The 12,344-nt window shown below is 35.3% G+C and overlaps 1 protein-coding gene across 3 annotated transcripts in view; it reads left to right on the top strand.

The window, feature by feature from the left end:
* The window catches only part of ULK4 (unc-51 like kinase 4), a 214,821-nt gene that overhangs the window by 140,087 nt on the left and 62,390 nt on the right, over nt 1-12,344 (top strand). For all 3 annotated transcript variants that reach the window (XM_015617381.3, XM_015617383.3, XM_015617384.3), the window contains 2 exons: nt 7,380-7,546; nt 10,765-10,863. In XM_015617381.3, coding sequence (XP_015472867.1) covers nt 7,380-7,546; nt 10,765-10,863 — 266 coding nt within the window. The remainder of the gene's footprint in view (nt 1-7,379; nt 7,547-10,764; nt 10,864-12,344) is intronic.

Consider the following 12,344-nt stretch of genomic DNA (forward strand, 5'->3'; position numbering starts at 1 on the left):
AAGCAGAAGTGTAAGATATTTCAAGGAGATAAATAGGGTTTAATCTTGTGTGACAGAAAGTCTATTATTAAAATAGAAATCCCTTTAGAAGAATTTCTAGTTCTAAATTAAGCCCAGTATATAAATTCTGCTGTATTTTATCACATGGTAATTGTTGCAGACATGACCTTTCAGAGCAGTAAGTCAAAAGTCTTTACTGAATCTTTACTGACTTCAAATCTTCCTGAATGCACAGCATTCCTAATTTTACACAAATAATAGATTTAATTTAGTGAAGAACTTTGCCTAGCTTTTGCCATTAATTTGAAGACCTCATGCAGTCTTTGTTTTTTCTAAAAAAATATACACTATATATTAACTCACAGTGTGCAAGCAGAAGTTCTTCCATGTAGCTGTGCAACAGCAACTGCTAATATCTCAGAGAGGCTTTAAAGGAGGTTTTCAAGATGGTTGTCTCTCAAAGAGTGTCCTACTGGATATTCTTGCTCCTCATGCAGATCATTAAAACCTGTTTGGAAAATCTTATAAGCATCATCTACCTTCTGTCTGACAAAACCAAGGGACCTTATTTTAGTTTACACCTTGTAAGAATGAAATAGGGTGTATTGGGGTTTTACTTGAAGTACAGCATGCTGTAGAATTATTGTGCTCTATAAAATGAACCACAGGCTCTAATGTATCTCTGACATTGTGGATGTCAGATGTCTCCCCACATCTGACATGTGGGGAGACATCTAACTGAAAAGTTGCTACAGAGTCTGCTTAATAATAGCAATGATAGACAATCCAAACAACATGATTTTATCTCACTGCAATCTTGGTTTATTTAATTTTTAGTATTTTCTGATGCAAGGTTGTGCTTGAAAATACTGCACAATTGACAAATTATAAAACTGTAGCAACAAAAATGCTTAAATCCACATGAAAAGAATGCAAGTTAGGTGTTTAATATATGCACAGTTGGTGACAGAAGTATTTTAAACATATACCCTGGGAAGCCACTGTATTACATCCATCTCTATTCCTCCCCAGGTATTCCAACTAAAAGGGTCATTCAAGTGTGTGAAGCTGCTTCAGGCAAACTAGGGTGCCAGCAGCATGGTATCCAAACAAATCAAAATTGGCTGTTCACATAAAACACTCTTAATTTCTTGTCAACTCTGTGAATAGGTCTCCTGGATGTTCTTACAGTCCATAGTTATGTAGTATTCACTCACACAAAATTGTAGAAAAAAAAATATACTAGTTCTGATATAACTAGAAAGCATTTGAATGTCCTTATAACTGTTTTCCAAGATAAGTTACTTTCTGATCTTTCATTCCATCCCTGTTGAACAAGTTCATGTTCAATGAATTGTACTCCTAGGAATGAGGACTATCTTGGTAAGTCTTGACTAGAACAAAACCCCCCATCTCCAGAACTTTGAGGCTATGTATCCATATGTGCTGTGAAGTATTTCAAACATCTTGGATGTCTTTTCTGAATGATTTATATAATGGTTGAGTCAATCTGACACAAAAAACTGAATTCAGTTGAAATTTTATCACAGATGGGAAACTTTTTCCTTTTTCTTTTTTTATTTTTTCATTTTTAAAAGTAGCAACAAATCAGGAACTCTCAAGGTATCAGTGATTATACTTTCAGAAATACTCATCCTCTGTGTATGGCATTCTAACCATGTCTTTTCACATAGAACAACCACAGTCTAGCCTAGCTGAACTAATTTGTTATATTCTATTATTTTTATTATTGACCAGTCAAGCATATTCAACAGTACATGATTTTATTATTTCTAAGCTGTTCAAGTTGCATTTTTACTATCCTTTATTACAGCCAGGTACTTTTTCTTATGAGGGAATCCACCTGGTTTTCTATTTTTTAGTTGGTTAATCTATACACCTGCTGGTCTTAATCAACTTCATGTTTAATCCATAGATTAAATTATAGAAAAAAGCTGATTTCTGTGTTGGTGGGATTCTCTTAGGTTCAGAAGAGTTTGACTCCTTGGGGAGTCTCCAATTGTGCAGTCTTTTTTCACAGGAGAAAGTTGCTACCTCTAAACTGCCTTCTAACAATAACAGCTAAACACTGCCACTCCAGGAAAAAGTAGAGGTATGTCATGCTTTGACTTGAAGCTGAACCATATTGTTTCTTAGAATGTCAGGTCGTTATTTCTCTCAGGCAGTCACACTCAACACAGAATCTCCCAGTCTACCTTTGACCTAGCTGTAGTGAAGGTGATAACATACTTCTCTTCCATGGTTGTCGTAATCCTTTCCACATCCATTTTCTTGTGTGTGAGGGAAGGACTGCCTGCTTGGGCACCACTGGTGAATGCCCTACATTCTGTGTTGTAGAAAAAGCTGAGCCACTCTTCCCACAGAGTGAAGCTCTGAAGAGACTTGACCACTTCAATGTGACAAATTCAAATGAGATTTTTGTCCCTTAAAGCTAATGATTCTTTCTTCAGTCATAAAATGTCCAGTCATTCTACCAGTTCTAGGAACAGACTAGTCAGTATTCGCAAAATTTTCTTCTTTAGACACTATTCATTTTTAAGATCAGAATACAAAATAATTTTCAGGGCAGCAGTTATGCAATTGTTCTGCTTAACAGCCAAATCAATTTTTTTCCACTTGTTGTAACATTCATAACTCAGGAAATTTTGAAAACATTGATGATCTAATTTTCTATCCTAGTTTATTCTTACCTCAGTATTAGTACTAGCACAAGTAGTTCCTAAAACATAAAATAGTAACAAATAAGGAACAGGAATAACACTAGAAGCAATGAGCCTTTTTTAAAAACGCCATTACCCTAAAGATACCCTTTCCTTTATGTCACCTGTTTTCAGTTCTTCAGTACAGGAAAACTTAAGTAGTAATGCTGTGATGCAAAAAATGCAAACTGAGTCCCAGATTTATGTTGGTAAATAAGATTTTATGAAGAATCTTTATGTCATTGTGGAGTATCTTAAATGCTCAGGTACTTTCACTTATTCCTGTGTGAAAGTATCTGTACAGTCCTGTGTTTCTTCTTAGCAATATTTTTTGAGTTTCAGCATTAAAATTTAAAAGATTATAAAATATGGTTTCTATTTAATCTGGCAATAGTGTTGGTCCATTCTGTAAGTAAAAGAAGGAAAAAAATCTAATGCATGTACATTTGGTAATATCCCTGGGGAGTCAGTTGTGTAGGTGTGGTGCTAATGGGAAAAATGGCTCTCCAGAGAGCAATGTGCAAAGAAGAACAAAGAGAAAGCTTTTTTGCTGGACTGAGGGTTTTGCTGCTGGCTGCTTGGCTGCACAGTAGCATTGTTCGGAGGAAGTGCACCTGCTCTAACATTTTCTTCAGCTGGAAGCAGACAGGTTTGTTGAATGCTCTAATTGCTGGTAGGCATGAAAGGATTGCCTAGAAGATTGCTTCCTAGACTGTCCTTTGATGTTTCGTATGATTTGGAAGTGAAGATTTCTTTTCCTTTATCCATCTTACTAATAGGTGAGAATAAAAAAATCTCCTCTCAGCTTTCATTCCAGAAGGTATCATGGCATATTCAGTCCGATTAGCTGTATCATGGGCCAAAAGACTCCTTTTATCTTTTGAAAGGTGTGTAAAACACAAGCATAGTCATCACAGTCCACATTCATAAAGCACTATTAGCTACATGTTCAGTTCATTGAAGGGGTCTCTGTTCTGCTCTGAACACTAGGCTTGTCAAGTGCTGTAAATCCATGGCTAGAAATTTTGGATACAATCCTTTCAATACATATTATAAGTCTTGGACAACAGTTAGAAAAGGTTCTTTGTTTAATTCCAGTTACGTTAATTTATAAATACAATAATTCCAATAAAAAATGCAATTTTTGCCTTATTTTTCAGCAAAATTTGAAGCAGAAAACTGCCGTGAGGCTTGATAGTTTGAATGTCTTCCTTTTACAGATAAATATAAGGCATGACTAATGCCCTATGAAATCTTGTACTAAATTCATACTATAACTGAAGCTACAAACAATACAGTGTGATGTATTTTGTGTGCAGAAATATGCAAATTAATACAGTAACAAAAAATTCTCTAATAGGTTAAATTATAAGATTTTATTTCACTCTCCTACTAGGAAATACCTAGCTGAAAGAAATCACCCATGTAAACTGTCACTAACAGCCTTCTCTTGAGAGGGTGGACTACTACAACATACTTGGAAGCACCATGATACTTGAATGTAGGTTGCTTGTCCAAGTAGAAAAACCTTCCTCAAGTGGATTTTGTTTACATCTCCTCTATGCTACAGACTTTGTATTCAGATCCATCACTTGTAAAGTTCAGGAGTGCATGAAGTGTGTGCCTTTTCAATCAGAGCCTATTTCACTTTCCAATCAAGAGTTGGGAATTTATGCATAAGAAACCTATGTCTGTTATATATGACTCTGAAATAGAGTGTCTGAAAGTTTTAAAGATACATCTTGGTTTAGGCTTTATTTAGGGAATTGAATTGTTGTTCTTTAATCTGTTGTAAAATTTGAGAGAAAACCTTCAAGGTATCTTCTGGAACTTAGACATCCATATGTGATTTTTATATTATGATTTCCTGAATTATAAATTCAATTTCCTTTTTATAAAATTGCATACTTTTTTTCCAAACTATCTGTTTTGCAATTCTATTTTTTGAATGGTGAAACATGTCAGTCTTGATCTTTATAGCTGCCTTTTGAGCAAACTGGTTACAGTGCCAGTGGTCAAGGCCATTAGACTTCTATGGAGTTTTGTCATGGTCACTGTAAATTACACCAGCTTCCCAAATCTCTCTTCTGAGCACAAAATGTGTGTACTTTGGCTTGTGGTGTTAGCAAGGAGTATATTTACATGTCTACAGCTGTGGCCTCCAATTTTCATTTTGTTGTGACATGATGAAGTATTTTAAAGAGTATGTCTGGAACTTTATTTACTTGGCCAAGAGGTCAGTCTTTTGCTTTTATCTGTGTAACCAAATGTTTGTCAGGTTTCTGTATGAATCATGCAGCATGTTAGGTGCAGCAGTGTCTTATTCTAGTGTCGTTACAATAAAGCTTGGATGTGCTAAATTTTCCAGGAGTATTTTAAGTAAAAAAAAAAATTTCCCCTCAAAATTTTGAAATTTGGCTTGCATGTCTTTGTACATATAGCTCTGTGTGAGCATGTATCTACCTAACTGAAATTCATTAGTTCTGATGTTTTAGTTACCTAGGTAAACCTGAATATCTCAGATGTTTGGAGGCAGGAATGCTAGTGCACATACCCTTAGGATGTAAGCACTTCAAGACAATAAAACTAGGTAATTATATTATTCATATCTCAATGGATGGGGAGAAGGTTGAGTGTTTGGTTCACCTCCTTATTCACCAAACAACAGAAATGAGTTCTGAGACTCTGAGACAGTCTGGTACAGCCAAGGGAATAAGCAAGTGTTTCTGTTCAAAGCTGAAAGCAAAAGGGTTGCAGATCACAGTCATGGAGCCTGGTGTTTTGTTCTCTACTAGTCATTCCCCTACTAAGTGTTGTAAGTGACTACCACCTAAAAAATTCTTAATGATGACCCATGCAATGCAATGCCGGCTTATGAAAGTGGCCTTCTCAGCATTCATCTCCAAATCACCGTCCTAAGGGTTATTTATAAGCCATCTGGAAAGAATGGGATGACTCATTCATTTTGATGTGGCTGTTGGTTTTGTGGCCATATACAGGGAGAAACAATGTGTACTTGGTCATATCCCTGCAGGCAATTTTTCAGACTTCACTTTGATAGGGACCGAGTCTTACTGGACAGTTTCTTTATTCTGATTTATTCTGTTGAAAATAGTCACAGACTGACCACAAGTTTTGTATTGGGTAGACATGTAATTATGTCTGGTTTTTTTCTTCTTGGTGGGTATTGGTGACATCACTTTATTGTGTCACTGTCAGATGCGTGCTATCTGATTTTTGTATGAGGTGTTCAGAACTGCAGCAGAAATTTCACTCTAAAAAAGAAGAAGGAAATTAAATGTGTGAGATTAGAATTTTTTCATTTTGAGAGCTTTTTTTTTGTTTAGACAAAACTCCAGGAAATTCAAAGCTTTTCCTGAGCTGTCATCTATCAATAAACTGTTGTGAAAGAATAATGCTAGTAATCATAAAAGCACAGAAGATGTGAGATGTAAGCAGAGTAAGTCTTAATGTTCCAGACCCATAACTGTATTCTAAATGAAATGTATTTAAATTCCTGAGGAAAGTATTAACAGTGAGGAATAGGAGAAGAAAATATTTTGTAGGAGGTTTATTTAATTAATGGAGTATATTTCAAAGCCAAAATAGTTTAAATCCCCAAAGGTTTCACTGTCCTCAAAAGCTGAATGGTGTAAGCACATAATGTATTCTAAGTGTCTCATATTAAGTGTGTTGATGTTTGTTAAAATATATACAACAACTTACTTCCTTGAAATCAGTGAAATACTTAAGTCATTTTTTGACAGTCATTAGGACTAGAAGCTAATAAACTGACCCACTGCAGTGTTACTACATATGTGCAGCCAAGTGACTGCATAACAAATTGCAAGTTTAAAAGATATTATGGTTTTGTTGAGAAACAAAGTGTTTCTTACCTTATGAAAATTTGAAAGATATATTAAGATCAAATATAATGAATTCAGTCACTTTGTATTTGAAAGTAAGAAAGATTCTGAATTGAATTGATATTGCCTTGAATTGGATTGGATTATATTTTTCTGCTATGTCAATTGATTTGCGGTTAGGCAAGCTACAGGGGCTGATGTTACTGAATTCTAAAGGAGCTTAAAGAAACCCCTTCAAAACAAGATTTTTTCAGGAAAGTTTTTACTACCATCAGTAAAACAAATATTAACATTTTAATATAGTATGCCCTATTTCATTTATAATGCTTTTCTGAATATATTTTTTGTTAAGCATAGCACTATTTGATTCTATAGGTAAGGTTCTAATTGACAGGACAGTTAAGAAACTTTTGGCTCAGCCAAGCTCTAGGTTCCACCTTGAATGTCACTTTGTAGCTCCTTCGATAAATTCTCGTGACTAGGGGTGTTGTGAAAGAGACTTGTGAGCATGCTACAGAAAAGTTTAGGCTGCAAAGTAGGTTTAAATTTAATGAATCTATGCAATTAGCACATTTGATTGTATCAGTTTAACTCTCTTCATTACCTGGTCCAAACAGAGAGAGGAGGTAATTATAGTAATGGAGAAAAGAGGAAATGTAATAAATATTTATAAAGCATGTAAAATTTGTTATCATAATTTATTATTTTTTATCTAGGTCACCTTCTACACTGTTCTTTTTCTGATAGCCTATTTATTTTTTCTCTGTTTTTTTTTCTCTCACTTTCTATATAGGACTGGTTCATCATGTCTGTAATCTCCTAATAGAAGCTATGGCCCTGTTCTTGGAGGCAGATGATAAAAGGAGCACCAAGACAGCAAATGTGTTGATTCTGTCCTTACTTGACATTTTACAATATATGTTGACGTATACAGCAAACATTGTGCGCCAGACCCTGCAGGTATGGGATTTATTCATGGGGACTTGACTCTATTAAACAATTTTTTAGATAACTTCCTATTATCCTTATTAACAAGACTCCCACTATTCTGACTTTATGGAACTTTTAGTATGGTGAAAACTCAGTTTGTCTTCCAAGTTTCTGTTTGAACCACTGCAAGTCATGGCATTGGTGGGACTTCCTCCTCCAAAAAAGACATCCTCCTCCTTAAAAATGGAGCACAAAAAGATACAATTCAAAGAAATTTCACATACCCTCTATGAAGGAAAAGCATTTATAATTTTTTAGATGTGATGTACATCTATCAAATATTGCTTTTCTTTTTAGATGATCTGCCAAATTTTTAAGTTAGTCAAGTCAAATTGACTTGTATATTTGCGCTGCAAACAACAACATGTACTCTTCATGTTAGGTTTTTTATGTTCTTGGGATAATTCACTGAAGAAAAGATATCTCTTAAGTGAAATATATCTAAAAGATGGAGATTCGAAAGATTGCAGATAGGTTGTAATATCTTTCATGACATGGCTTCTTTAGTCCCCAAAGACCCTCCTCTGTGGGTTGGTTTTTTTTGTTTTCGGTCTGTCTTCTTTGGTTTGCAGGGTTTTGTGGTGGCAGGATTGGTTTTTTGTATTTTGGAGGAAGTGTTTTCTTAAGTAGGCTTAATATAAGAGGTTGGTGTTGAAAATTGTGCCTTTTTCTTTTTTCTACATTGATTTACACAAGCAGCTATGTTATGAACCAATTTCACTGTGAGGTTTTTGGTTTGATTTACATGTGTGATGGTACAATACCTTGTCTTAAGTTCTCTATTAACAGGTTCTGTAATGATATTTTCATCTTAGAATTACTTCATAGATCAAATTTTGTAGGCTAATTTCTTATTGTCATATTTTTTGGCATCACTCTGTGTAATCACAGAGAGCTGAATTCTGTACTTATACTCCATAAAGAAGTGGTGAGGCAGATTATTCTAGAGGACACATGAGAAGAGAGAATCTTGCACATGGATTGGTAATATTGAATTGTCAGTTTTTATTTAGATTTAAAATGAAATCTCTTAGTTTGAAGCCAAATTCTGTTCTGGCTTTACTTGAATACAAAATTTGATTGATGCACTGAAACTCCAGGTCTGATTTTGTTTATCTCTTGTCAAAGTAAAGAGATAAAATTTGCTTTTCTCTTGAAGGCTAATGAGTGACAAGGAGCAGCTGGAAAACTGAGTTCTGAAGCATTGGTCTATTCTCTGCCCATATAATATTAACTTTACAATGGTCTTACTTGTCTTGGCTTATACTCATCACAGGACCCTTGAGAGTTCTGTATCAGTACATACACCCTGTTGAATGGTGGCCATCAGTTATTGACTACATAGTACTCCACTATTCATGTGTTAATAAATGCATCACTAATATTATTCTTGGACTACTTTTAATGAGATGTTTTGAATAAGATACCATTTAAATTAGAACTTGTAAAACAGAATCAAATCTTGTATTATCTATTTCTGAAGCTTAAGTTGTCTTTTACAGATGGTAGTACCTTCACTTGAATCCTTTTTATTTAAATATTTTATGTGTAAAGTGATAACCTTATCCAGCTACATAGGCAATACATGTCACTTCTCCATTGCACTTAAGTACTTCATGCTAGGTTCAGGAGAAGAATTTGCTCTTCCTGGTCCAAGTACTTTCAGATTAATTTACATGTCTGTTTTGGAGAAGTTTTATCATATATCCCAGAAGTGATCCACATTAGCTGAAAAGAATTTGCAATTTCAATTTGATTTACAGACTCAATTTTGTAACTCTGGCACAGGTTGCCCAAAGAGGCTGTGGATGCCCCAACTCCAGCTGTGTTCAAAGCTAGGTTGGATAAAACCATGAACAACCTAGTGAGATGTGTCCCTGCCTGGGGGAAGGTGTGTGTGTGACTAGGTGATCCTTAAGACCCATTCCAACCCCTTACATTCTGTGATTATGTGATTCTACAACTTAATGTAAGCTTGACAATGGTATTGTGTGTATCCTTCATATACACATATAATTTCTTTAGTGCTATTGTTCATTCTCTTTGCAAAGACACTAATAAAGTTAAAGAACGTAGTCAAAGATTCCTGGTGGAAGGTGTCTGTCCTCTCATCCATGGACTAATGAGAAAAGCTGTTTTAAATTTTGCCAATTGGAGGTGGCTTACTTCCCTTTCTTCATTAATATAAACGTTCAATTTTTTGTCTCCTCTGCACTTTTTGTCCTTCTTGAACTTCTGCATTCCAGGTCATTGTTGTGAGTCTCAGAGATGGACATACCAATGTGACTTATTGCCTGGAGAAACAGCTCTTCAGTTCTTTTTCATTTAGAATTTCTGTCCAGAAGAAAGGCATTATCCTTTCAACTCATAAGTATCAACAGTGGAGTTTGAGCAGGAGTGGCACTTGTTTCAGGGAATTTGCTCCTCTGTTCACTAAACCAAATGAAAACCTCCAAGTATGACACTTGGACAGTAATTTTTAGGATTGAGCTATAAATGAAACACAAGACAAAATATTTTTAAATGAGTTCTTTAGACAAAATGTTTACTTTTTTTCATATAGCAGATTGAGTGTATAGGGTCATGGTTCAAAGCTGGCTCAAGGTAATGGCGTTAAATGAAAAATCCTGTAAGCCAGCCTTTCAGGAGCCCTGGGGCAGGGATTGGTCATAAGTAGCACTGTCTAGGATAGTAGTATATCTTGATCATGGGGGCATGACAGTGGTATTACAAATAGTAACTGATCTTATTACTTGAAAATGTTATTATTCCTATTTCAGAAATAATTTAAATTATAATATATTGTGAATATTTCAGGATACAGGATAAGGCACACAGGAAAAATAGGACAATATTGCTGAGGATCCTAAATTTTCAGTCACCTTGATTATCTTGGTTTGAGGTATCTTTTGCAGATACATTTTATTGCATTTTGCTGAGGAAATGTCATGCAGGTCAGTATATTTATATTCAGCCTGTACAGAATGGCACAACAGCAGGGGCCCCTTTGCTTTGTGCTTATTGTCACAGAGGAAGCATAACTCCTTATTGGGAGCCCAAGAATACTTAACTGGAAAAGAGTGCATAAATCTTCAAACTTCATTCACACTTCAACCACTTAAAGGACCTAATTTGTTCCTCAGAACAATCACCAAGGTTGCTTTTGATTTCTTTCCTCTCTTCCTAAGGCACAGAAATCTGGTGCAGGAGGGGACACACAGGCTGCCGAAGACCTTCTGCTTATCAATAAACCCCTGACGGACCTGATTAGCCGACTTATTCAACTGGTGAGAGTTTGCTTGTTTGTAACCTTATGGAATATTGCTGAAGTTGGAATTACGCAACTGAATTGGATGTATTAGAGCTCTGTTTACTGGTTTTTAATTGTTTATTAGCTCCCATCTAGTACTCTAACACCTTGTAAGAAGTTACATGTCACAGTGACTTGCAGGTTACCAGTGATGTCAGAGGAAGTGTGATTGTCCAGAACATAGAAGGGGGATGAGGGGCAGACTGCAGGTTCTCAGTTTGGATACGTATGTATAGCCAACATTTAGTCCTTCAGAATGGACTAGTCACCAAAGCATAGGGAAAAGGATGGCATTCAAAATTTGAAGCTAATAGTACTGCTTCCTTTAGAAAAGTCAGTAAATGCAAAATTAGTTTGTAGTGAGTGATGCATTTTAATATTATTTTTCTGGGGTTTGAGCCTTCTGAGTTTTCTCAAGGGCTTTGTTTTATTTCAACATGATCCTGAGGGATTTATGAGTGGGAGTGGTCTGGAAACATCTTTGAAGTGTGTCTGCTTGAAGGCAGTCCTTTCCAGGGTTTACTAGGTGTCACAGCCCTGCGTTGAAATCTCAGCAGAGTGCTGTGTTGTGACCCTAATGCATCCCATCAGCTCAACCTCTGTCATACAGAGATCTATATTTACTCTGTGTGTAATGGTTTGTAGTAGAGAAATGCTTGTTGAGCTGGACAGTGCTTTTAAGGCTGCATCCGCCTTTTAGTCAACATAAATCCATTAAAATGGTATGTGAGAATTTCAGTGTATCACAGTATCCTTTCCAGGTTATTTCACTTAGAGGTGTTTCAGATTCAGTGTTCTCTTCCAGACCCCTTTTTTTTCCATTTAAATAGAGGATTTCAGGCTTTTTTGTGGTATCAGTACTGTGATCTTTCTACTATCTTTAGCACTGTCTGTCATCTATTTCAGGGAAATGTGTGATTCCTTTTATTATTACTTTTTGGCATTATATGTGGTGCTAAGTCTTCCTTTGATGGATTTATTTAAACCAGCTATTGACAAAGGCTTTTTGGAAATGTTCTCTGAATGACCTAAAACAAAGTGATTGAATTTCAACTATTTAATTTTTCACCTTTATAAATTATTTTAATTATTTTTATTGATTTTTTAATCACTATATTTGATAAATAGTATGACAGGAAGAGATGTAAATGTTCCTTTAAAATGTAACTAGTCATAAATTTAAATGATATTAACTTTTTAAAGAACAGAAAATTAGAGGCAAAGCTTTAACTCAGCCCATACCACCTGGAAGTCTTATAAGTTTTTAATTAAAGGATAGGATAATTGTATAGTTAGCATGTACTGATTAGATTGTGACTTGCCCTTGTATTTCAGAAACATGGCTGTAAATTACCAGTAGGTTTTTGCTTTGTTCTGTATTTCTGCAGATTATGGTTTGTTTAAAATGCTTATTCTAAATCTTCTGATTTTAACATACATGTAAAAGATAAAGACCCT

This window comes from Parus major, chromosome 2, assembly GCF_001522545.3.
Source record: "Parus major isolate Abel chromosome 2, Parus_major1.1, whole genome shotgun sequence".
In the NCBI taxonomy this organism is placed as follows: Eukaryota; Metazoa; Chordata; class Aves; order Passeriformes; family Paridae; genus Parus; species Parus major.